Below are 25135 nucleotides of genomic sequence, written 5' to 3'. Positions count from 1 at the left end.
AGTCAGTTCTTCTCTACCCAAAGAAGCCATTTCCTTTATCACCTACGGTGCCTACCCGGATGCTAAGCTCATGCTGGCCTCCAGGCTCCCTCAGCATCACAAGAACCCATCAGAGTCCATGCTGGCCTCCTAGCTCTTCTCTTCTCCTCCCCTCCCCTAACTCCAGCTCCAAGGAACCCAGCATCTTCCTCTGGCCACCATAGGTATCTGCACCTGTTTATTTACACACACACACACACACACACACACACACACACACACAGCCAAATTACTTCCCATGCATTATACTAATGCAAGCTTACACTATAGACTTGAGAGAGTATCCACACTGTTAGGAATCTGCCCTACTCTCACCATCTCACTGTCTACCATCTTGGGAGTGTGGGTTGCATTTGCTGGTAGGAAAGAACATTCTCTGCTCACAGAGAGGACAACAGAAGCACAGACCCCATGTGTCTGTGCGTCTCCAGCTCACTGGGGATATTCTAGGACTCAGCTGTGGACTGAAGGAGGGACGTAAGGAGGTCATATGGGTGGGATATGGTCCTATGGTTTTAGAAGGAGATACCAGGAGTACAGGAATTTGAGTGTCTTGCCCTGTGGAAGGCCTCAGGAGAAAGCCAGCATTGAAAGCACCACAAACTCAGACTTCCAACCTCCCATGTAAGATTCCCAGGTTGTAGTCTTCTCCATGGCAGTGGAACTGACTTCCATCAAACTCCGTCACTCCCAGGACTAGCTTAATCAGACTTGCTATCTCTAGTGCTGAGTTTGAGTCAGACCCACCTGTGGCACTTGAGGGCCAGAGACACAGCAAAAATGAAGGCCCTGTGTCCTGCGAATGGAGAAAAGCTGCCAGGATTTTATATTTGCTGTGCATTGCTGTGTGTCCCTGGGCATGGGGACACACTGGGCTGTGGAAGCCTTCATAGTCACCTAGGCTCCTTCCTGGACCCATCACAAGTGCTGGAGCCCACCCTGACTGTTCCTACCATGGACAAAGAGGGCATGCTAGGTGAAGGTCAGAGGGTTAGACTGCATCCTGGCACTGAGGGGGAAAGCCGACACAGAGGCAAGGCAAAAGCCCAGATTCGTTCGCCCCATGGTCTTTCATTGGAAAACACAAGCTGACAGATAAACTGATGTCCACTTGCAGAAAGGAGTCTTGGCAGGACTAAGCGCAAAGCGTGGGTCCTGTGTGTTGGCTTTGGTGACACACGAAGGAAGGGTATCAGGAGACACTAGCGAGGCTGGCAACACATTCCACGTCACAGCCCTGTGATAGACTCCCCATTACAAGTGCTGAAAGGATATGGGCTCCGCTTTTGTGTATGTATGTGGGCATGTGTGCACATGTGTGAGAGTGCATGAGGAGGCCAGTGGTCACCCATGAAGTGGCATTCGTCAGGTGCTCTCCACCCTGCTTTTGGAGACAAGGTCTCTCCCTGGCCTGGAATTGGCTGAGTAGGCTGATTTGGCAGTGGGCCCCAGGGTCCCCCTGTCTCCGCCTCACCAGTGCCGGGGCTGCAGATCCACGCCACCATGCTCAGTCTTTTTACACAGGCTTTGCACAAGCTCTCACGATTGCACAGCAAGTGCCCGATCCAGTTGCTCTGGCTCTGAATTCTGATTTAAAATGAAATTTTCATTCACATCACTCACTGTGATGTCACTCATGTAACAGTCCCGTGCCGAGGCCCATCTTGTTCCTGGTGCTTCTGTGAATGTGCTGGTTTTGCCATTATTGTTCAGCCCTTCCTCTCCCACACTCTGCCCTGAATATAATGTTCTGTGAGTTCTGATACCTGCTTGTCTTCTGCGTCACTGGCCTGAAGATAGCAGGGTTTGTGCTGGGAGCTTGGCAGGAGTATAGGCTTACAACTCACTCCTACTAGCAGGGTGGCCTTGAGCTTAGCGACTGGCAGGCCTGTGTTTAGATTTTCCCAGCAGTTACACTGTCTGTCCTCGGGAGTGGAAGGACCACAGGGGGACTGAAGGACACTTGGCAAGCACATCCCTCCAGGGGGAGGATGCTCCATGCAGCTTTGTTCAGTGGGTGACAGCTGTGGTTCCAGGGCCTTCCCTATCCAGCAGCCTAGCCTGCCCGCCTCTCGGATCTGCTTCACCTGGAAGTGGGTGTGGCTTTTCCTACTTCCCAAGCTTGCTGGGAAGGGCAAGAGAGCACCTTCTAAAAGCCAGGACTGTTTGACAGACAGTAGATATTAATAACTCCTTTTCCTTCCTTTCCTCCTGCTTTGATTTGGCACATGACTGACTCCCCTGGCAGTAGATTCAGAAGAGAGCACCAGGAAGGGGCAAATGGCCCAAGTGCCCTGATGTTTTATGCTTCAGACAATCTCTTGGCACCCATCTCAGATAAAGAAGTGTATGAACTTTATAACTGTATCCTCTCACATCTCAAGGGACGGTGGGTTAACAATGAAGGAGCATAATAGATGTGTGGTCCCTCACAAACGTATCGGAAGCAGGGCTGGAGCATTGGCTGTGTTGGCGAAGTACTTGGCCTGCAAACATGAAGACCTGAATTTAAACCCCAACAACTGCATAAAAATTGGGTCGTGTGGCACATATTTATAATCCCAGTGCTGGGAAAGTGGAGATAGAAGGATTCCTGGAGCTCACTGGCCAGGCCAGCCAACCTAACCAAACTGGCAAGACCAGTGAGAGAGCCTATCTCAAAAAACAAGTCAGATGGAGCTCGAGGAACAATACCTGAAGCTGAGCTCTGGCCTACACACACACACACACTCATGTGCACACATACGCACACATGCACACATGCACACATGCGCGCACATACACATACACACATGCACACACACACGCACACGTACGCACACACACTCGTGCACACACACATACACCCACACATGCATATGCACACACGCACATGCACACATATGTTTCACTGTTACCAGTACACTCTTGCTATGCTGAGGAAATAACTCACTGGTCAGGTCACATCTGGAGCACCCTGCCTGAGCCTGAAGATGATGGTTTATTCATGAACAGGACAGCTGTGGCCAGGGAGCTGACTCAGGACTGAGCGGTGGATGGAGGGCCAGGTGGCACAAAGAAAGTTATGAGAAGCAGGCTTATTTAAGATGCTGATCTTACCGCAGCCTGAGGCAGGCATTCACTCCCACACTGACTACAGAGTGTCGTGAAATATGTATTCATTCATCAAAGAAGGCCCAGCAATGAGATCTGAACTTACGTATCTGTGTGTATCTATCAAGAACCCTGGCTCCAGCCTGGGTTTCAGCTGGGGAGCTCACTATCTTCCTAACTTACTTGGCACTGAGTGTGTCTGTGACAGGGTTTGCTCTCCACATTCAGTCCTTTCATCAGAGAGCAAAGGTGTTCATACTGGGGACTCGGCCACCACACTTCAGAGCCTAAAGTCAGGTCCCCGCTGCCTTCCGGCCCTGTGACCCTGTGAGTGACTTACCCTCTGTTTGCCTCTGTTTCCTCGCTTGGACCGTGAGGCTTACATGGCAGGGGCTTGAGATCCTTTGTGTTAGTGTGGAAGACACACACTCAGAAGAGTGCTTGGCACACAGTGAGAACTCAGGAGAGCCCGGCTCTTATTGTTAGGCTCTATTTATTTTCCCACTTGTGAAAGTATAAAAGTTGAAGAATAATTAAAACACATTAAAAGTAGAAATGCCAGGAAGGGAGATAAATGAGCTGTTTGCATAAACACAAATTAAGAGAGTCACACTCAGGGAAGAATTGTTCCCTGTTGAGGACAGCAACCATCTGGAAGGAATTAAAGGCGGGAGGGGGTGGGTCATGAGCAGGGAACACTCGGGGACTGTTGGAAGGAGATAATTAACTCCGCTGTGCTTAAATGCTCCCAAAGGAAGGACACTGCTCTAGGCTTGGCCAGCATGAGTAGGGGCTCCCAAAAATTTGACCTCATAAACCATGATCTGATTGGCCTAGGTACCTAAACTATCTAGGCCATTCCAATGGACAAAGACATCACCTTGACAAGCTGCTTCTGTAACAGAATGACGCCAATAGCAAGGTGCCACTTTCTGTCTGTGGAAGGAGCCACAAGAGCAGGATGATGCAGAGTGAAGTAGGGGTGTAAACTGACTCCATTAAACTTCTGTGCTCTAAGTGTAAAGTAGCATGATTTGGGGAGAGTCATTTAACTGTGTGTGTGTGTGTGTGTGTGTGTGTGTGTGTGTGTGTGTTATTTGTTTGGTTTTGGCTTTTGAGTCAGGGTGAGGGTGGTCTGTAGCCCAGGCTGGCTTATAGTTCACTATGTAGCCTAGGCTAGCTTCAAACTCATGTCACTCCTCCTGCCTCAGCTTCCGTAGTATTTGTTGTGAGCCACTACATCTGGTTATGGAATTTTAAAAAAGTTATAAAATATCTATATATCTTTCAACCTACTATTCCAACTTCTGAGACTTTATTGTTATGAAAATCTTGAGAGAGAGAGAGAGAGAGAGAGAGAGAGAGAGAGAGAAAGAAAGAGGAAGGAGAAGGAGAAGGAGAAGGAGAAGGAGAAGGAGAAGAAGAAAAATAAAAGAATATCTGCATTTATTTGCTAGAATAAATAGTATGTCCCCTCCAGAAACTCTTTCAGTCAACAAAATTATAACAGACCAAAAGAAAGATGGTAAAATTCTTGTGAGATAATTATAATTATAACAGTAAATGGAAAATTCTGCAGAAATGGCATTGGAAAGCCTGGGCATGCAAATGGCCGAGCTGAGAAAACAAAGCCAACAGTGCTTTGATGGAGGGTGTGGACTTGGGGAGAAGTTTCTTTCTTTAATTTGGATTCAGATTGGTTGTGCAATGATCTAGGACCCAGAGGGACTCCCTGGGATGGGGGAAGGTCATTGTCAGATGTCTCCATATAAACACAGACTTAGCTCCATTCCCTGACAAAGAGAAAGACCTAAAGCTTGGGGGTACCAAAGAGGGGTCAGATGAGCAGAGTTTGGGGTCCTCAGAGCTGGAAGGATAAAGAAGAAAAAAGTTGTTTAGTTCACTATCTGGGCAAATACAGCCTTAAACTACTTCTGTGACTTCAGCCCAGGATCTCATAGTCACATTAGAACGTTCCTGGGGTGTCCTTTCTACCTCTGAAGAACTCAGGTTTGCCTGAGCTCTGGGGTGTCCTGAGCAGAGACTTATGGGAAAGTGTTGGGATCTCTGTTTTCCATCTGCCCCATCTCGGTGCCTCAGCCAGTGTGGGTGGGACATGCACAGACATACTGATTTTACACTTAGTCAAGCACTGTCTGTGGTCTCTCCAGCTCCCAGTCCTGTGGGTGCCTGCCTCTGGCTGTTAATGGCTTCATTTCCCTGGAAGCTGCCTTTATATTGACACCTCTTCAGTTCAGCTTCTAGAGGGCAGCAATAGTGTGGCTATGGGAACACAAGTCAGGAGACATGTCACTAATGGTCATTCAACCTCCTGGCCTCAGTCTTTTCATCAGGAGAATGGGGGAAACGTTCAGTAGCAGAGACTGTGTAGACCCATTCAGTGGCTGAGCTCTACAGATGCAGATGGAGCTGAGCATGCCTGGCTTGGGTCACCTCACCAGAAGCCTCCTGACTAGAGTAAAGGGCTTATCCTTTTTCTACACTCTGACTGTTCATACCTTTGTTCAACCTATAAGTTGCTGTTGAGAGACTAGAACAAGTACAGAAGGCAGCCAAGATGTCTGGAGTCTAAGCCTGGTCTTGAGAAAATGAACAGGGAAAGTGTAGGTTTTAAGCAGCATGGGACTGAGTAAAGCCTTGGGACCCTGCTTCAGCTTTCCCTCATGGCTTTGACCCACAAAAGGCACTGCCAAGTGCTTTCTCAGCCCCTCCACCTTCAGTATGTTCTGACCGTCAGAATGATTTACATTCTGTTCATGTTTGAATTGGCCACGGTGGAGTTCCTATCCATGGATCTTTCTCTTCTGCTAGGGTATAGAACCTGCACATTTCACGCCACAGAATCTTATCTAAAGTGACTTGTGTTCTCCAAAAAGGGGCATCGCAAATGCTGTGTGATTCCAGGAACATCACGGAAGGAGTACGGCAGCGAGTTATCACATGGTCCAAGAACCCTCGTGTCCTCTCTTCCTGTTTTCCCTCTCCATGGCCAGAATTACATTCATGATACCTGGGACCTCAGAATTAGAGACAGGCATTGAATCTTCATGTTTCTCTTAATTCGCAGGCTGGCAATCTGAGCAGACAGTGGATTGGTACCCTAAATACTTTTTTTTGCCAGTAGATCTCACTGGGAGACAACAGAGCAAAGCCAGTCAATCCTTCTGGGGCTCAGGTTTGCCCCGATGCTCAGGTGTTGGCCATGTTTCTGAGATGTGCGGTGTCTGTGCCTCTCTCCTTATCATTCCTTGCGCCTGTCCCTCATTCTGTGGCTATGTGACCTCAAGAACTTCTAAAAGCACTGAGTCAAGTTAGTTTCTGCTGGTTTCAACTTTGTGTTTCTCCAAGGGTATCTCAGTTGGCATGGGGAAGTATCTCAGTATGAACAAACCACCATGTAGATGCCAAGCTGGCAAAACATGTATGGTCTGCTTCCATCTTACAATACAGAGTGCAAGCATGTGTCTATAATGCAGAATATAAGCATAACCCTCATCATCGCTCCAGCCTCCTATCAATTCCCAGAACAAAGTCCTCAAAGAGAAGTTAGGCTGTCGGTTTTCTTGCTTGATCAAGCTTTGGACTAAGTTCCTGGTGTTCTGGGTTTCAAGATTTCCAAAGCAGAATTGTCTCCTTCTTCCTGCCCCATCCCACTGCAGCTACTGTTTCCATTACAGGCCCACGTGTCCCTAGAAACCTCAGCATCCAGTTTACACAAGCTCCCAGGTGACACCAGGATGATGTGATGGAACCTAGTGATGAAGCTGTCTTGTCTTAAGATTTTTCATAACCAGGGAAAAGGCCTCTCCACGAGGAAATGTTGGGAGGGGCAGAGTGGCTTGTTTTGCTGGGCAGGAACATATTAAACCTAGAAGGGCAGAGAAAGGGGAAGAACAGATCCGAAACACTCTCCCCTGCCCGGAGGTGCTCTTGCTGCAGCAAAAATAGATGGGACCTTGAGCGGAGGAAGCCACAAAACCAGCCCTGTAGCTGTCAGCCTGGTTCTGCCGATTGCCAGACGGGGTTGCTTTAAGCAGCTCTAGGGAAGGCACAAAATAGTGTTTTTCAACCTTCCTGATGCTGTGACCCTTTAATACAGCTCCTTACGTTGTGGTGACAACCAGTGTTGTGTTGAGAACCAGTGGCTTAGAGGATAGCCCAGTTCTGGGATAACCCAGTGGGATAAGATTTTTAACCCTGAGCCACATTAACAGGTCTAGCTGAAGAAAAGGTTTAATAAAATTGGCTTAGTCTTTTGGGCCACCATAATGAAACATCTTAAACTGGATAGTTTATGAGCAACAGAAATTTCTTGCTCATGGTTCTGGAGGCTGGATGTCCAGGATCAAGGCCCCAAATGATTCAATGCCTGATGGCACCTCTTATGTGTCCTCCCATAGGGGTTAAGGGTAGAAAACTTCCTTGGACTTCATGCAAGTTCTGCCCACATGGCCTAATCACCTCCAAAATACCTCACCTTTTAATGTGATCACTGGCTGATAGGTCTTTAATTCCTGTAGGAGGACGTTCGACCATTGCTAGTACCTACTTCCCAAAGTGGAAGGGATCATAACACACAAACACTCTTTCTCTCAGTGTGTGTGTGTGTGTGTGTGTGTGTGTGTGTGTGTACAACCAAGTTTAATGAGAATTGTTTACAGGAACACTGGTGAACACTATTTAGAGGAGCACAGGCGGCTAACCAACAGAGGCCATGTCACTGAAGAAAACATCTCCCTTCTCAGGCAACCATTAGTTGCCAATAGATCTTCAGAGGGTGGGGCCTCGTGCACCCCTCTCACCTCTAGGACAGAACACTGACAGCTCAGCCTTGTGACGGTTCTGTAAGTCCGTCAGCGTCCCTGCCACACCTGGAAAACACCCTTGCACAGCCCCACCCACCCCTCCTCCTGCATTCACCTTTCTACCCTCTGCCAGGATGCGCCCTGGGCTTTGGAGAAAACAACCAATATCTTTCTTTTGAGACAGGGTTTCTCTGTGTAGCTGTCCTGGAACTCACTCTGTAGACCAGGCTGGCCTTGAACGCGCTGAAATCTGCCTGTCTCCACCTCCCAAGTGTTGGGGTTAAAGGTGTGCACCCCCACCGCCCAGCATGGAACATCAATTTCTAGCCAATGGAAAATAATGGCCATTTCCTGGGGGACCAACCCAATACGTGCTGTGTAGATTCATGTAGCAGAACACTAACTAGGCTCTGTCTTAGAGTTGCTGGGAATCTTTTAAAGTCCCAAAGGCAACATCCTGCCTGGTATCAGCAATATCTTCAGGTGATTATAGTGACAGATAGGTCTACAGATCACTGTTAGCACAGGGCCTGGGGTCTACTGAAGCTTTCAGTATCTGCTACCCCTCCCTTTCAGTCACCTTTTATTGAGCACCTGCTATATGCCATAGACTTGCCTGTTGTTATTTGGTCTTCCCTGCTGAAACTTTTCTCACTCCTCACCTCTTCCACAGTGTCCCGGCCTCGCAGCTCCCCGGATGACTTAAAGGCACTGACTCGAAATGTCAACCGGCTGAATGAGAGCTTCCGGGACATGCAGTTGAGGCTGCTGCATGCTCCATTGCAAGCTGACCTGACGGAACAGGTGTGGAAGGTTCAGGATGCGCTGCAGAACCAGACAGACTCATTGTTGGCCCTGGCAGGCTTGGTGCAGAGGCTGGAGGGCACCCTGTGGGGGCTGCACGCACAGGCGGCCCAGACGGAGCAGGCCATGGCCCTGCTGCGTGACCGAACAGGACAGCAGAGTGACTCCGCACAGCTGGAACTCTACCAGTTGCAGGTGGAAAGCAATCGAAGCCAGCTGCTGCTGCAGCGGCACGCGGGCCTGCTGGATGGGCTAGCACGCAGGGTGGGGGTCCTGGGTGAGGAGCTGGCTGATGTGGGCGGTGCGCTCCGTGGCCTCAACCACAGCCTGTCCTATGACGTGGCCCTGCACAGCACGTGGCTACAGGACCTGCAGGTGCTGGTGAGCAATGCCAGCGCAGACACCCGCCGGATGAGGCTGGTGCACATGGACATGGAGATGCAGCTCAAGCAGGAGCTGGCCACACTCAATGTGGTGACTGAGGACCTGCGTCTGAAGGACTGGGAACACTCCATCGCCTTGAGGAACATCACCCTTGCCAAAGGTACTTGGGTGACCCACCCTGTCCATAATCCCTCCTGCCTACCCTTCCTACTAAGGTAAAGTTCATCCCCAAAGACCCATCCTGGAGTATAAAACTTACACCTTCACCTTTAAGTCTTACACTTACTCTGGAATGTTCTGCCTAAATGACCTGTGCCCGTTTCTAGACCTACCTAGATCTCTCTGCTGAGTAAACCTCTCTGGAGCAGAGAATGGACCCAGCATCCACACTCCTAGGCAGGAAGACAACCAAGGGTGGATGCTGATGGGTTGGGTGGCCAGAGATTTGGTGTGCCCTCTGCAGCCTTCAAGAGACAGAAGAGGGTCCTGCTATAGGATTTGACTGCAGGGTAGAGGGCTCCTTCAGTTGCAAAGGTTCTAATGAATGGAACTTCAAGGATTAGAGAATTTCAAACTTGAACTTGGCCTACTAGACAGTTAGAAAAATGTTTGTCCAAGCAGTGGTGGCACACGCCTTTAATCCTAGCACTCAGGAGGCAGAGGCAGGCAAATCTCTGAGTTTGAGGCCAGCCTGGTCTAAAGAGCAAGGTTCCAGGATAGCTAGCTACTCAGAATAACCTTGTCTTAAAACGAACAACCAAAAAAAAAAAAAAAAAAAAAAAAAAAAACCCAAACAAAACAAAAGAAGAAGACTATGTTGGTCAGGTAGAGTACGTTTGGATTCATTGAATTTATTTCCTAAATACGATTGGCTGTGTGTGCTGGCACATGCCTGTGAGCAGAGCACTTGAGAAATGGAGGTGCAAAGATTAACAGATGGAGGCCAGACTGGTCTATATAAAAAGATCCTGCATATTAATGAATGAAGTCACTAATGAATGGGTTACTATTGCTGTGATGAGACACCATGTTCAAAGGCAAATTGGAGAAGAGGTTTATTGGGCTTGCAGTTCCATATCGTAGTCCATTACTGAAAGAAGTCAGGGCAGGAAGTTAAACTGAGCAGGGACCTGTAGCCAGGAGCTAATTCAGAGGCCATGGAGGGGAGCTTCTTATTAACTTGCTCTTCATGGCTTGCTTGACCTGCTCGCTTGTAGAACCCCAAACCACCAGCACTGGGGTTGCACCACCCACTACAGGCTTGCCTACAGTCTGATCTTAGGGAGGCGTTCTCTCCACTGAGGCCCCCTCCTCTCCTCAACTGTAGCTTGTGTCAAACTGACATAAAACTAGCCAGCACACTCAATAGCTGTTACCCTAGAGACCAGCTCTCCTCTTCTGATGAACCATCTTCTCCTCTGTTGGGCTCTGAGATTCATGAGACCCTGAGTAGTCTGGCAGTCGGCACTACTGAACTTGTCCTCATTAGTGCACCTGCTGCACATGGGTGTACCAAGGGCATGCCACACAGCATCTCTTAAGAGAAGCACCTGTTTAGGGAAGTGTCACTGTCCTCTTGGGTGCTGCCATGGGCACTTGCCCCGGCCCGCGGGGATTCGACAAGACCCTAGGGAAGGGGGTGAAAGATGGGACAAGAGACACAAAGAAGAAGCACCTGTCTTAATGTCTGAAAAGTATTCCTTAACTCAGGCTGTTTACGTAACTGACATTTGCTCTCAGGCAGAAGGGAGTCTTGGCTTCCAGCAGGCACTGAGACCCAGGAAGCTTACAGAGCCTGCCCAGGTTGCATGGCAAGGTGGGAGTAAAACCAGGCATGGATTCTGACCTTTGTGTGGCCATGCTTCTATGCCTCCTGTTTCATTTTCTGGAGCATTCTCACTAGTCCTGTCTGCTTTCTGCCCCCAAACAGAGAGGTAGACAGAGCTATCTGAGTCTCTCCAGTTTACCTCCTCAAGCCCCAAGTCCTCTCCTCATCACACTGCAGTCCCTCCTCTGAGCTTCCACAGTGCCCACAGGGCTCTATAGTTATCCCGGTGTCTTTAGCTTTGCATGTCCAGAGTGCTCTAGTATGCTTCCGTGAACTTATATACTGCTGTTGGAGTGGCCTTTCTACCATAAATCTAACTAATTTGTTTCTAATTTATACCTCTCTAAACACACATGTACATATTCATGCACACACATATGCATATTTGCCTATACATACCTGTATATACACACACACATATACACACACACCTGAATGTATAGCTCACATGCACACACACATGCACAGATATATTCACAAACATATATACCTGCATGTACAGCTTACATGTGTTTATATGTACATACACAGACACCTGGATAGATAACTTACTTGTGCACAAATAGGCATATACATGCACAAGCACACACACAGACACTTCCATGCATAACTCACCAGCACACACACAAACACCTGCATGCGTAAGTCACATGTTTGTGTACACATATGAACAAACACACACATGTGAATGCATAACTCATGGGTACACACATGTGTACGTATATACAAACACAGACACCCTACATGCATGGCTCACACTTATGCACACATACAGACAAGCACAGATACCATGCTCTGCCTCTTTGCTCTTTTCTGGCTCATACTCATAAATACTCAAGAGCGTGTGTTTTCCAAAGATGAGAGCATCTACATTATCCTTGAGTGGCAAATGATTTTCAATCTCTCACTGGCAGTTTTCTATGAGTTTCGACTCCAGTTCATCTTTCGTAGACATTCGAGCAAAGCAGTGTTTTCTTCTGCTTTGGATCTTTTGGCATTGATGAGGTCTGTCCAAATCTGCCTGTGCAATTTAAAGGCACGGAGAACTTAGACTGTCAGAGAGGGCGGCATCCCTGGAGAAGGAGGAAAATCAGAGAGGGGAGACATGCCAGAACACATCGGTATGGCAAGCCTTGAGGCAGGCCACCCAAGCCATATGCAGATGGCTAAAATGAAAGCTTTCTAGACTTCTTTGGAATGGGAGTAGACCTCTGACATCATCTGGTCTAACCCTCCTGTATCAGAGTGGAGAACCACAAGGCCCCAGGAGGAGCAATGACCTGCCCAAGTCAAATGTCAAACCTCTTGATGAATGAAAACACGTTTTCAAAGCAGCTTTATCTTGCAGCTGCTTTGTTTTCGATAGAAAACATCAACTAGTGGATGGAGGAGGGAGTTCCCCTCAGTGCCTTCTGTAAAGTGTGTGGAGTAAAGGAGTGGGGGCTGGATTCTAGGGCTGACAGAAGGCCTCTGCCTTCCAGTTAAAAGAAGTGGACCAAGATGTACATCTGTGAATTGAGCCACTTATAAAACAGGTGTATCTGCTCTACGAGGGTTGGGGGGTGTGTACAGGTCCTGGGTAGGTTGTGTGACCGGCTGTCCTCTTACCTTCCTCAAAGTGGGTGCAGGATACTCTGTGAAGGAGAGTTGACTGGTGCATCTGTTCCCATTCCTTTACCCTTGAGTGTCCCTCCAGCAGGGCTGTCCCTGAACTTCCTGTAGGTGCTGCTCCCCTGGCTGTGGAATGAAACTACAGTCTCTTCCCTGTCCTTTTCTTAGGTAGAGATGTTTTGAATGGGGAAGGAGTCAGGATGTTCTTATGGGCCCTGTAGCATGAGAAAACTGAGGCAGGGTCATCAGTGGCAGGGGCCATGTGGGCTCCGATGGTAGACAGACCTTATCCCAACCCCTCCACGTTGTGATCTACCTCAGAAAATGAGAAACAAGACTCGTGACTATAAAACTCTGAGAGATTAAAAAGGGCTCCTGTGGGCATGCCTAGGTGCAACTGCAGCCATAGCCACATATACTGCCCAGATGTCACCTCAGAATGCCAGCTGTGGGTTGGCGCAGCTGTAGCAGGCTCAGATTCCTGCAGCTCAGGGTCCAGAGAGAGATGAAGAGTGAAATGGGTTGGAGTGTTTGGACTGGGTGAGTTTTTGCAACAGAGATCTATGCTTTGCTGCTGAGCCTGACAGGAGGGGAGACAGCTCAGTACAGGACAGGGATGGGGAAGAGGTGCAGGCAACGGCACTCATTTGCATCTTAGCTCTGCCTTTCATTGGCTCTGTAACTCTTGGCAAACCAGGTTTCATGTCTTGATCCTGTTATCTGAGAATTGGGATAAAAAAATACGATGATACCTAAAAACTCCAGCTTTCCTTAAATGTTTTACATAACTTGGGAATTTCAAAACATGTTAACTACTTTCCCCTTGCTTTTGAGCCATTGAATTGTTAAATAGCTGTCAGCTTCGGTTAGGGTCTGAGGACAGTGCCAACTTTTGGAATGTATCAGTACATCTTGATCTTGGCAGCCGGGTTGTTTTGTGTGTATTAACACCCTCTGGTCTCATAGCCTCATTCATTTGTCAAATATTGATTGTGCAAGACACTGCTCTGCTAAGAGCCTACATGTCTGGGGTTCCAGGGAGAACAGCACACACTGGGGCTAAAAATAACAGTTTATTGTCGAGAGATTGCAAGCCTTCAACCCACGCATCTGTGGGGTTACACCGCTCTGAAACTCTGAGAGAGGGTCTTCCCTGTGTCTTCTGAACTTCTGGTGGCTGAGGCAATGTTGGTCTGCAGATGCCTCATTCCCCTCTCTGCTTCCATCATCCTGTGCCTCTGTCTGTTTACAGGACCCCGGTCACAAGATTAGGGTCTCTCCCTCTTCAGTATGCCCGTAACTAATGACATCTGTAGAAACCCAGTGTCCTAAGGAAGGTGAGGAGGTTCTGGGGACAGATGAGTTGGGAGCACTATTCAGCTAGTACAGCAGGAGGTGAGTGCTTGCAGCCTGGATTCCCACAGCAGGGTCAGGTATGCAGAATGCATCAAAGTGACCCAGATCTGCTTGTCTGGCTTGCGCCCATGCCAGCAGGAACCATGGGACCAAGAAAGATCAGCAGCAAAACCAACAAGGAGTATCCTCAGATCCTAGTCATGGGGAATTGACAGGGAGGCCTTCTGGATGACTGGATGAGTGGCTGGAAGGTGCCAAGGGTGAGATGTCTGGTCTCATGGGTGTGGCAGAAAGGATAAGTGCCAGAAAGACCTGGACTGAGATCACCATGCCTGCCTGTGTGGCCTCAGACAAGTAACTTCAACATATGGCATAGGCATAGTGGAGACTGAATTCAGTCATGTACACTTGACTCTCCGCCACACTGGAGCCTCTCCCATTCACAAGCAATTAGACACGTATTCTCCACCCAGGTGCCCAGCTGAAACCTGAGCTTAGCCAAGCCTCCTCCTCCACTGCATCCCCAGAGGGAGCCAAGAGCTACCCTACACACTAAACAGTCTGGCCTTTCCTTCTGTCTCTGATGGCCCCTTTCCTAACCCAGGGTTCCTCTGCCTCTCACTCAACGGACTGCAGCCCCGGCCACCTTGCCTTTCACCTTCTTTCTGTTCTGTTCTTCTCTTACACCACAGCCCAGCCACCTTCCTCCCTTTGTTGTGCAGGCCCCTTCCAAAGCTCCTGGTCCCTCCTGGTCAGAATCCCGTCCAGTATCTCGGCCTCCAATACCCCCACTTTTCCAGCCCACTGAGCTCCTGCTGCTGGGTTCACCATTGCTTACACAGCTACATTGTTGCCTTTAGGGAGGATGTAGGAAGGCTTTCTCTGCACAGAATCTCTCCCTCTTCATTCGGCCTTGGTCAGCCCTGACCGCTGAAACGGGCTGGGGGCCTTTGACCACAGACATTGCTTTCTTTTCAGTTCAGGGTACTGCCATAGTTGGGTTCTGGTGCAGACTTCCTTCCCTGCTGTGTATATGACTACCTGTTTGCCATATTCTGGTCTAGGAGAGAGAGAGATTTTGGGGTGGGGTTGGGTGGTAAGGGACAGAAGTGACGGGAGAGGAAAGGAATGCTAGTGCTGAGGTCAGTGGTGTCCTCCAACTCCAGACTGGGTCTCATGACATAGCCCAGGCTGGCCCTGAGTTCACCATCCTTCTACCTCTGCCTCCTGAATAAATACTAGAACTATAGGCATAGTCTACCATAACTGATCGTTTTCATTTTATAAAGACACCAATCCCATTGCGGGGGGGGGGGGCATCCCTATAACCTCATCTAAATCCAGTCAGTCATCATGACCCTCCCCCATATCCCCACCTTTCCAAACCATAACCTTGGGGGTAAAAACTTCAACATGTAGATTTGAGAGGGACACAAATATCCCCGAATACCCTCCACCCTTCTTCACTTAGCTAGGACCTGTTTCTTCCTGAATGGGGTTTCATGGAACTTCCTCGGGTACCCCACAAGGCTGAGTAGCTGCCATTATATGTTTCTAGCACAGAATTCTGGCTCTTCCTCTCATCTCAGAGGCAGTCCTTTGCTTTTTCCACCAATGTCCTGGCTTCCTAACCTTCTATTCTTCTTGTTCTTCTTGTCATCTTTCAGGGCCACCAGGACCCAAAGGTGACCAAGGGAATGAAGGGAGAGAGGGAAAGCCAGGTAGCCCCGGACTTCCTGGATCTCGAGGTAATGGGGTACACTGGGAGGAACCTGGGTGGGGGGGAGTGCTTCAAATCTACCCCTGACGCTCTCTTCCTAGGGATGATAGACATCCACCATCTACCGATTGCTCTTCCACCAGGTGACTAAGAGGTGGTCAACTTAACCGTAGAATGGGCCAAATGCTTTTCCCTAAGAAGTACCAGGATCTGAAGGAAGGGGCTCCCAAGAGTTCCCAGGTTCACTAAGCCACTGCCCACATAGGAATTGGGGTTCACATGGTCAGGGCCTTCAATTAAAACGTTCTATGATGCTAGGAGCCTGACACTCTCCTGCCCCATCTCACTGCCTGATGCCCTACAGCCTTTCACAGGGTCATTGTCTCAGAAGTTTCCTATCAGGGATTCTGACAAACATCTGAGTGTGCCCATTCCTGAGCCTGTGTTGCATGCAATGTTCCTCTGAGTGAAGAGGCTTCAAGATGATGCAAGGAGAGGAAGCTTAGCAGGGAAGGGTCTGGTTATTTGTTTTATAGGGTTATTCCTGCCAAATCTCTAGGTACATTACAGATGAGGGGGAGAAGACAGGGCATGGAAGGGGAGTGCTCCAGCCTGACCTCCCCTCTGTCTTCAGCCCCACAGCAGAGGATGCCCTTAGGCTCTCAGGACAGAAGAGCCACTTTTCCTGCCTAATGAATCATAGGGTGGGGGCCTTTGGGCACATCTTGCAGTAGACTCAGAGATCACCGCAGGACTCTTAGACTCTGGGAACAGATGCACCATATCAAGAAGGAAAAGAAAGACATTCCATCAATTTCTTTGACGTCCTGACACCCTTGGGAGGCCACTGTCCTCCCCCAGTCATTTGCTGTTAGCCCTGGGGTAATAACTGGGAGACAGGTTTCTTGGCCTGTGGAAAAAGAAGGCCAATGAAAACCAGCTTGCTCTCTAAACAGGAAAGAACAATTAGGAACTTGATTAAGAGAACTGTGTTCTACAGCGATGACTAGTCTTAGGTCAGGACTCTTGGGCCTTGGACTCTCACTCCATAAAAGTGTTTGTTGATCCTGGCTCTCCATGGTACATTCAGCACAGGCTGTGGCCATGAGATCTGATAGCCAAGAACCTTGGAGCAAAAGGCCTAATGGGGTGGTAGGCTACGTACTCACTGATTGGTTTTTGTGGACAACCTTTTGGTTTTGACACTTTGTTTGTTTCTGGAAAGAAAGGAAGTGGGTTTTTTTTTTATTCATCTTGTTTTTTCCTCTTCTTTTAAATAGGTTAAGGCATCACCTCAGCCTCCTCCCACTCACTAATGCCATGCTCACAGTGTTCCCCTCCCTAAGGACCAGTGAGACCCTTAGCCTAAAGTATGACATAATGTTAATTAATCATAAACTTTCTGTAAGAAAGAGGGAGACTCAGATCCTGCTTCCAAAGCCCTTTGCTGTGTGCCCTGTGGCAAACATCCAGGAGCTTTAGTTTCTTTCTTTGTAGTAGGGTACAATAACACCCCAATGCATGTTATACGGATTAATGAGATTCTTTATGCCTGGCACACAAAGAGTTATCCAAAAAGATGTTTGCAGAATTTGGAAGTCCAGCATGCTTACAGGTATCTGAATGGGACTGGCACTACTACCACTACCACGATACTAGGCCTTTCAAGGGTGAGGGCCCAGGGAAAAGTGATGTAGCTGTGTATGGGGAGATTGAGCTGCCCTGCAGGACGCTAAGCAGAGGGAAGCAGAGGCTATGGAAGACCAAGTTCATATTCATTATTGAACCAGACAGTGACATCTAATGGACCTGAGTCTGCAGCTCCACCCTTGTCTCTTCTCACCCCAGGTCTGCCAGGAGAGCGGGGTGACCCAGGACTGCCTGGTCCCAAGGGTGATGATGGGAAGCTAGGGGCCACAGGCCCCATGGGCATGCGTGGATTCAAAGGTAATACTAAAGCTTGCTGCACCCTGGAGCCTCACATACCTTCAGTCCTTGAATAGCATAGGAGCCATCCAGGAGAGCACCTTCTGTGTGTGCATGTGCACACGGGTGCATGCATGCATACATGTGTGTGTGTGTGTGTGTGTGTGTGTGTGTGCGCGCGCGCGCGTGCGCGTGTGTTCACATGAATGTGTGGTCACGTGGGTATGTGTATACAGGTTGCAGTCCAGAGATAAAAGCAGGGAAGCTAGTGAGGGGTCTCTGAGAACAGAACCAGGCTGTAAGCCCCTTATCACTTGTCCTCAGTCCTACCAGACCCCTCTCCTTCTGCAGGCCTCCCAAGCCCTATGCTTACAACTTTATTTCCTTTCTTGGTTTTGCTTTGCCAACAGTACTTCTTCTGATATTTTTTCTTCTTTCTGTGGCTAGTCCCTTTGTTCATCCTTATGGGAACCTACTTCTTCAGGGTCAGTCTGGATTGTCCGATTGGCCAGGTGTGGTGCCGTATACCATTAATCCTAGCACTCAGGAAACAGAGGCAGGTAGGTCTCTGTGATTCCAAGGCCACCCTAATCTACACAATGAATTCCAGGACACCCAGAACCAGTACTACATAGAGGACCATGTGTCAGATGGATAGACAGACAGACAGACAGACAGAAGACAAGGATACCTGATGCTCTTTGCACAAGCTGCCTATATTTCACTCATTACCATGACAACACAGGAAAAGTCCTCTCATCATCCCCCACCCACACCCTCCCCCCCACATACCCTGTGACTGGGAGGTCTTCTGTTCTTGGATCATTGGGAAATCATATTCTACTCTCTGGTGATAAGATGGACTGAGATTCTTCTTTTATGATCCTAATCTGAAAATGTATAATTTTTTTAAGACCATATAAAGAGAGTCAGTGCTTGTTGAAAAATGACTAGACAGCATAGACACACACAGAGGGTAAAGCAGACAGGAAGTCCTTTTTTCTTTAGCCCCTTTGGCTCTGGCTCTTCAGAATAACCACTGTGAAACCTTTGGAGCACACACTATGGTCCACTGAACGGTGCCTGAAAGTTCTCCTTCTTTGTAGAGCGAGGCAGATGCTAAGAAAGATCTGACATTTTAACTCAACCCTGGAAAGGAAATTCCACAAGTCCTTGGAAATTGACTCTACTGTCTCCCCTACCAGAAAAACCAGTCTGACTTATAACCTATCTCCATGGAGGACTGGAGCTCAATCCCTTCCTCTCCTATGAGCTTGGGTGTGAATTTCTCCAACTTTGACTAGCTTTGCTCCCTGCCAGGCATTCCTTGATGCTATATGGTAGATGGGGTTCTAATGTGCTTTCTCACTGGGCCCCTAATTTTCCTTTATGACCAGAGCAGATGCTATAATTATCTTCCCCACAGCGCCCTCTGGTGGCAGCTGGCCCCTGCCTGAGGGGTTGTCTTGAGTTAGCAAGTCCATAGATAAAATCTTATTTCTGGTGTTTGTTTCCATTCCTAATGCCTGTTTTCCTTTGGTTGCAGGGGAGCGAGGCCCAAAAGGAGAGAAAGGAGAGAGAGGAGAGAGAGGAGAGAGAGCTGGTAAGGAAGTTCTGCCGGGTTACGGAGTACTCTGGGGCACAGGTGGAGCCCTATAAGGTCAAGGGGTCAGGTGCTGAAACCACACTCTGGGACTTGAGCATCAAAGAGTCCCCCTCCCCCTTTTTAGCCCTCACTGGCCAAGCAGTACGCATCATCAAACCCTAGGGTGTAGGCCTGGGGTTGTATAGATGGATCTAGAGGTTTTCTCCCCGCAGCACCCTGCAGCACCACCAGCTGCCTATATACAATCTTTGTAAAATGGAGAGAATTAAGAATCCTGACCTCTTAGGGCCATGTTGAGAATATGACAAGAATCTAGACACGAGATTCAAGGCTTGTGAGGTATCAGCCATTAATATTCCATACCACACACCAACTCAGACATAGTTACTAAAATCACTGGAGATGATTTTAAAACTCAGTTTTAGTTTTTAAAACTAAAACTCAGCTCCAGACTTTGTAGAAACTGCTCGTGCCATGCTCCTGTCTCCACATGCTAAGGCTCTTTTGTCTTCTCCTTTGCTCCTTCGGAAGCCACGAGGCTCCCTAGCAACCACACGGTTTTATGTGGGAATGGGAACCTCTGCTGAAACCCTTCCTGTAACGGTTGCAAGAGGGCTGGCTGATCTAGCTGAACCACATTTCTATGAGGTGTTTCTTCCCCCAAAATACCATGTGTAGACTCCCAGAGAGACTGTTGGAAGAACACACAGAACCTCTTAGCCACGTTCCAAACAAGAATAGAACACCCAGCATGTGGCGCCATTGGCTCCGAGTGTATATTAAGGAAAGCATGGGTGGTTGGCCATGTCTGTGGGCACCTGTGCTCCGGGAATTATTCAGGGGATGTGGTCTGTGCACAGGAGCTGGGGAAGTACAGTCTGGACTGTTACTGAGGACCTCCTCCAAAGGACAGGGTGGTGAACTTGGTCTTTAGGGTGCTGCCTACTCCTGGGCTTACTAGCAAGCATTTTTGCGTTTTCTGACAGAATGTTGCCAAGGTGGCTGAGAAGGACTGGATGGTGGCATTTAGTTCTGAGACAGAAACAACTTGTGTGGGGTTGGGCAGGAAGAGAGGAGTTGTGTGGAAAGACGACCTTTGAGAATGAGATCAAAAACACTTGCCCACACACCAGAGGGGTCTCACTGGAGACTGTCTGCCAACTGTTCTCTTAGCTGACTTGAGAACCCAAACAGGAGTCCCAGCCAGCAGAGTGAATATGGTCACTGTCTACCTGGACAGAGCTGGTTATGCTCTGAGACTGAGAAGGTGGAAGCCAAGCTGTATCGTGTGAGGCTCCCCAGCCAGACACTAGGGAAGGGCACCCATCCACTTGACCTTATAGCCTATGGATGGCCCAGCCAGGGGCTGACATCAGCTCTTGGGATCAGTTTCCCAGGGGAAGGAAGGTTACTTTCCTGCCGTAAGGAGACTATATTCAGACTAGAGCCCAGGGCTCACACACAAATCCTAAGCCCATAGCTCATACAAAACTTTTAGCTACCTTTCAAAGCTCCCAGAATTGGTCTCCTCGTGCCATGGAACTGGCAGATGAGGAGGCTTGCAGACTGTACTCGTGATATGAGAAAGAGCATCAGAGGTGTACAGGAATTCTAGAAGCATGATACTGGAAGTCTACCATTCACATTCCTCACTGCTAGAGGCCCAGGACTGAGCACTGGGTCACTGGCTTCCTGAATCTGGAATGAGAAGTCAGACCACAGTCTTGGGGCAGTGGAGTCTTGGGTGGTAGGACTGGGCTGCCAGGAACTTCCGAGTGAGTTCCTCTTCCCTCACTGCTCTAGATGGTAATGGAAGACTCAAGCCAATGGAACCTTTGCCTCAGTTCCGAACTGAGGTCTGAATCTGGTCAGCAGCAGGGTTATCTTCCCACGGCCTCAGCTTCCTAGGTTGCTTCTGGCCATGCCTAATCATATGTCCCCTGTCCCCGAGGTGTTACTTATATCCCTGAGACCCAGGCTCTGAGGAGAGGCCCATGGCTCATCTTTCAGAAAAGTGTGGAAATTCTGATGGACACAGTGCCTACTACTACTGGGGCTTTCTTAGTCATTCCCTGGATCCTTGACAGTCCCACCGTGGGATCTATGGAGTAGGAAGTGTGAGTTCTCAGCACCAGGGAACCTCAAAACTCTGAGCTGAGTGGTGCAGAGCCAGTTCGCCTGGCTGAGTTCTGGCATCCGGTGCCTTTGCCAGAGGCTTGAAACCTTTACCAAATTCCTAAGGTTAACCTGCATTACAAATGCCTGAAGTTCCTTCCCAGCCGGGTTTGTTACTATAGTAATAGTATCCATGACAACATCAAGATAGACACCTGGAAGTGGCCGCTAGCCAGCGCATGGTATTTAGGAAAACTCCTGGGGACCATGTTGGCAGTCAGTGTTAACATGCTTTTTGTAACAAAATTCTTGCCTGTGTTTACCCATATTGAATCTGGAGTAGTGGTATTTGGGAGTTTGGATAGGTTTCAGATCACTTCCTGTCCCATTCCTAGCTCCACCCCTGCAGGTCATTGACCCAAGAGGTGGAGGGGCTCTAAGGTTACCTGCTGAGATGATGGTTGCACTGGGTCTAAAATCCAGACCTCTTGGTGTTTTTCTTGATGAGAAGTAAAGACTTTTATTTTCCCTTCGGGCCTTAGTGACATCAATCATCCCATAAAATCCCATTAAATAACCCTGGCTTTGGAGATTTGGCCAGCAAAAAAAAAAAAAAAAAAAAAAAGATCCATATGTACATCTCAAGGAAGACAGACATTTGTTTTACCTTGGAATATGATCTGTTTGCAAGATACGTATGTGTGTATAAAGTTTAAATCCCAGTGCACACATTTTATGCAGTATATAAGCTCAGGTTGTTTTAAAACAACAACAAAACCAAACAAACAAAAAACCCAACTTTACTCAATTTGGTTTCACATGAGAAGGAACTATGCAGCCAGACATAGGGCGAATCCCCAAGCCAATATTAATCAATAGTTATCACTGAGAGGTCAAAAGGCTGGGAAAAGGTTTAGTTGTGTGTGTGTGTGTGTGTGTGTGTGTGTGTGTGTGTGTTTTGTTGTTTAAGTAGAGGGCCATCTGGGTCCCACCAGGATCCAGACCCAAACACATACATATACATACACGTGCGCGCGCACACCCACACACACCAAAGTTCACAACTAGTAACTGAAATATATAGATACACACTTCACTCAGGAAAATCAACTTGAAGAAAAACTGAAGCCAAATGCTAACTGCCAGAGCGGAATAACAAGGAAATGATAAATGAGGCATGTGGAGATGGAGAAAAAGTACAGCAGAGCCAGCCCCAGGGCTGGCAGGGGTCAGGACACAGGGGCTAGGGCAGAACTGACTTTGAAAAGAAGTAGAGGCCAGAGAAGATGAGGAGACTCTCTTGGGCAGTGGAGACTGGCCTCCTTTACCTCTTTCAGAACGAGAAGGAAGGTATGTGGACGGAAAGGGAGCATGAGTGAAGAGAGCACTGGGCACCCAGTCCTTTGGCGAATGTCTCTTGAGTGTTCGCACCAGGAATTTCCATCTAGCAGAGAGGGAGAGACTCATTAAAAGTTACCCTGTGACCTTAGGAGGAGCCATGGTGGAAGTTGGGGAAGCCAGGTCAGAGAGGAGTTGTGATCCAAACTCTGAAGGGAAAGTTGAGGTCTAGTAGGTGCTTGTAGAAAATGATGAATGGCATCCCAGATGCAGGGAGCTGTGCGTGGAGCTGATACTCCTGTAGATGGGCTGAGGAAGAATCTAAGGTATTTGAAACAAAAATCCAAGCCCAGGGGACAAGTGAGAATCCCTGCAGAACTTTGCAGTGGTTGAGAGGTTAGCTTTGACCTGTTCACTTTAGAAAGCCACCAGCAAGTTGTAAGCACAAGTGAGCACTGTGGGGTGGCTGGAGAACCAACTAGAGGTTGTCATCCTTGACAGTCCTCCCCCTTCCCAAGATCTGAGGCATGCCCTTCCTCCCCTGGGGACAGTCCTCTCTGTAAGTCCAGGCTGCTCCTCTGCTCCAGCTCCTGCTTGAGTCTCAGGGGCCCTTTGTCTTTAGCAAGGTCTTCTTCAGAAGCATCATCCAAAACAAAGACAAGACCCAAACTCCACAAAACTCTAAATAAACAATATGAACCACTGGACAGCTCAGAGAAAACCACTTGTTTCTTCTGAGCCTGTTCACATGCTTTGACCTCAAGCTGGCTTTTCCCAGACCACAGGTTCCTGGCACCAGTCAGGTGTCCTGCTCTATCTGCTCCAAGTTAGTATGGACTCCACAGGCTCGGTGCTCAGTCTCACAGGACCCCCACCTTAGATCCAATTGCCATAATTGGTGTGCCCCATGAACTCCTTGAATTCAGTCATTTGCTAGGGTGGCTCACAGAGTGGTACCTCCTCCTGTTTCCTCCCTTATAAAGGATATTCTCATCATCCCTGGGCAGCTGAAGAGAGACAAGAATGGGGTCTTGTGGCCAAGCAAGGAAAAATGCTAAGGCCAATGTCAAAAGGAAGTGAAGTCCCCCTTGGGAACCCAGCAGTGCTGAGACCATCAAGAGACTGCTAATATCTGTATTCTAAACACATGTGAGTGCAGGAGTCTCGAGCCAGTGCCTGAGAAGTGTAGCTATTAGGAAACAATAAACAAATGAATGTTTGGCATGCGCACTAAGCTAGAGTTAGCAGCCAGGGGCATATTCGGGATTTGGGAAGGCTGGATGCTTTGAACTGCTATTCTCGTGGGTTATTCATGCCTGCTAGACAAGCCAACCAGTTTTTGTTCTGGGTCCAGCCCTGTGCTAGCGCGCCCCCATGGCTCTGTGCTAGTTAATCTTTCTGTCCAGTGCCAGGAGGCAGCTCCCTTAGGACTCAGAGGTTTATTCTCGGGGATTGGCCCTGCAAGAAAACTCTTAGTAACACAAACCTCAGACAGAAGGTGAGCAAACAATGCCTTAACAGTGCTGGAGAGATGGCTCTACAGTTAACAAGCTTGCTGCTCTAACAGAGGACTCCCAGCACCCAAGAGAGGTGGTTCACAATGCCTGTACCTCCTTCTCCAGCAGAAGATCCCAAACTCCACACACATGACATACACATAGAAAAAAAACTCAACTAAAATTTAAAAACAACAGAAAGGCGGGGGTGGGAGTGGGCGAAACACCAAAGAACCGAAGCTTGGTTCATTGATGTGGGTTTTGTACAAATAAAGTTTAGGTTGAAGCAGAGTTGAGATGCACATGAAAACTAGGAGTGACCGGACTGTTTGTTTAGAAAGTATTTCAAACAAACCCAAGAGTGATTCCCAGTCCCCAGGACCCTGAGCTCTCTCTGTGTCCTTGTGATGCTGGGTGGTAGGGGATGTTGAGGTCCCTGCAGATGCAAATTGCAGAAGAGTGAGGGCTGCCAGGGCTTGATGTCCTAACCCCACAACCCCTCCCATCCTCAGATGTGGAAGACACCTTGGTGGGTACTAGGAGTCAGTTTCAGATGGCCTTGCCTCCTGTCACGGGTGACAGCCAGCTTCTATTCTTCAAGGAGATGTTAGTGAGATTTAGATAGAAAAGGAAAGAAATGAGCCATCTCCAGGGCGGCCTTGTGGGTGCTGTGATGGCAGAGCTTCATGCTGGCTTTCTTACTGACTCAGCCTGGGAGGGACACTTGCCACCCCAGGTCTAACACGGCAGTCCCCACCATGGTCTTCCCTCTGGCTCATGCTGAGTTTCACACCACAGAGACAGACCATGAGCCAGTTTTCAGTGTATTGTCTGCCATTCCTTCAGAGGAAGACACTACAGAGAGGGCATGTCCTCACTCAGGGTGACAGTGACAGTGTTAGTACTAAGTTTGGGTCTCCAGGTGAGGGTTTGCAGTATGGATGTACTGTGCTTGCTCCTGGACTTGGAAGGGCCCAGACTAACATAGGAGCC

The 25135-nt window shown here is 48.6% G+C and overlaps 1 protein-coding gene across 1 annotated transcript in view; it reads left to right on the top strand.

The window, feature by feature from the left end:
- Scara5 (scavenger receptor class A member 5) overlaps positions 1-25135 on the top strand; it is a 94786-nt gene that overhangs the window by 51317 nt on the left and 18334 nt on the right. The window contains exons 4-7 of the mRNA XM_034497983.2: positions 8632-9306; positions 15609-15689; positions 17510-17608; positions 19134-19190. Of these exons, the coding sequence (XP_034353874.1) occupies positions 8632-9306; positions 15609-15689; positions 17510-17608; positions 19134-19190 (912 nt within the window). The remainder of the gene's footprint in view (positions 1-8631; positions 9307-15608; positions 15690-17509; positions 17609-19133; positions 19191-25135) is intronic.

This window comes from Arvicanthis niloticus, chromosome 3 (genome assembly GCF_011762505.2).
Source record: "Arvicanthis niloticus isolate mArvNil1 chromosome 3, mArvNil1.pat.X, whole genome shotgun sequence".
In the NCBI taxonomy this organism is placed as follows: domain Eukaryota; kingdom Metazoa; phylum Chordata; class Mammalia; order Rodentia; family Muridae; genus Arvicanthis; species Arvicanthis niloticus.
The sequence above is the reverse complement of the archived record's forward strand: the minus strand, read 5'-3'. Positions and strand labels throughout refer to the sequence as shown.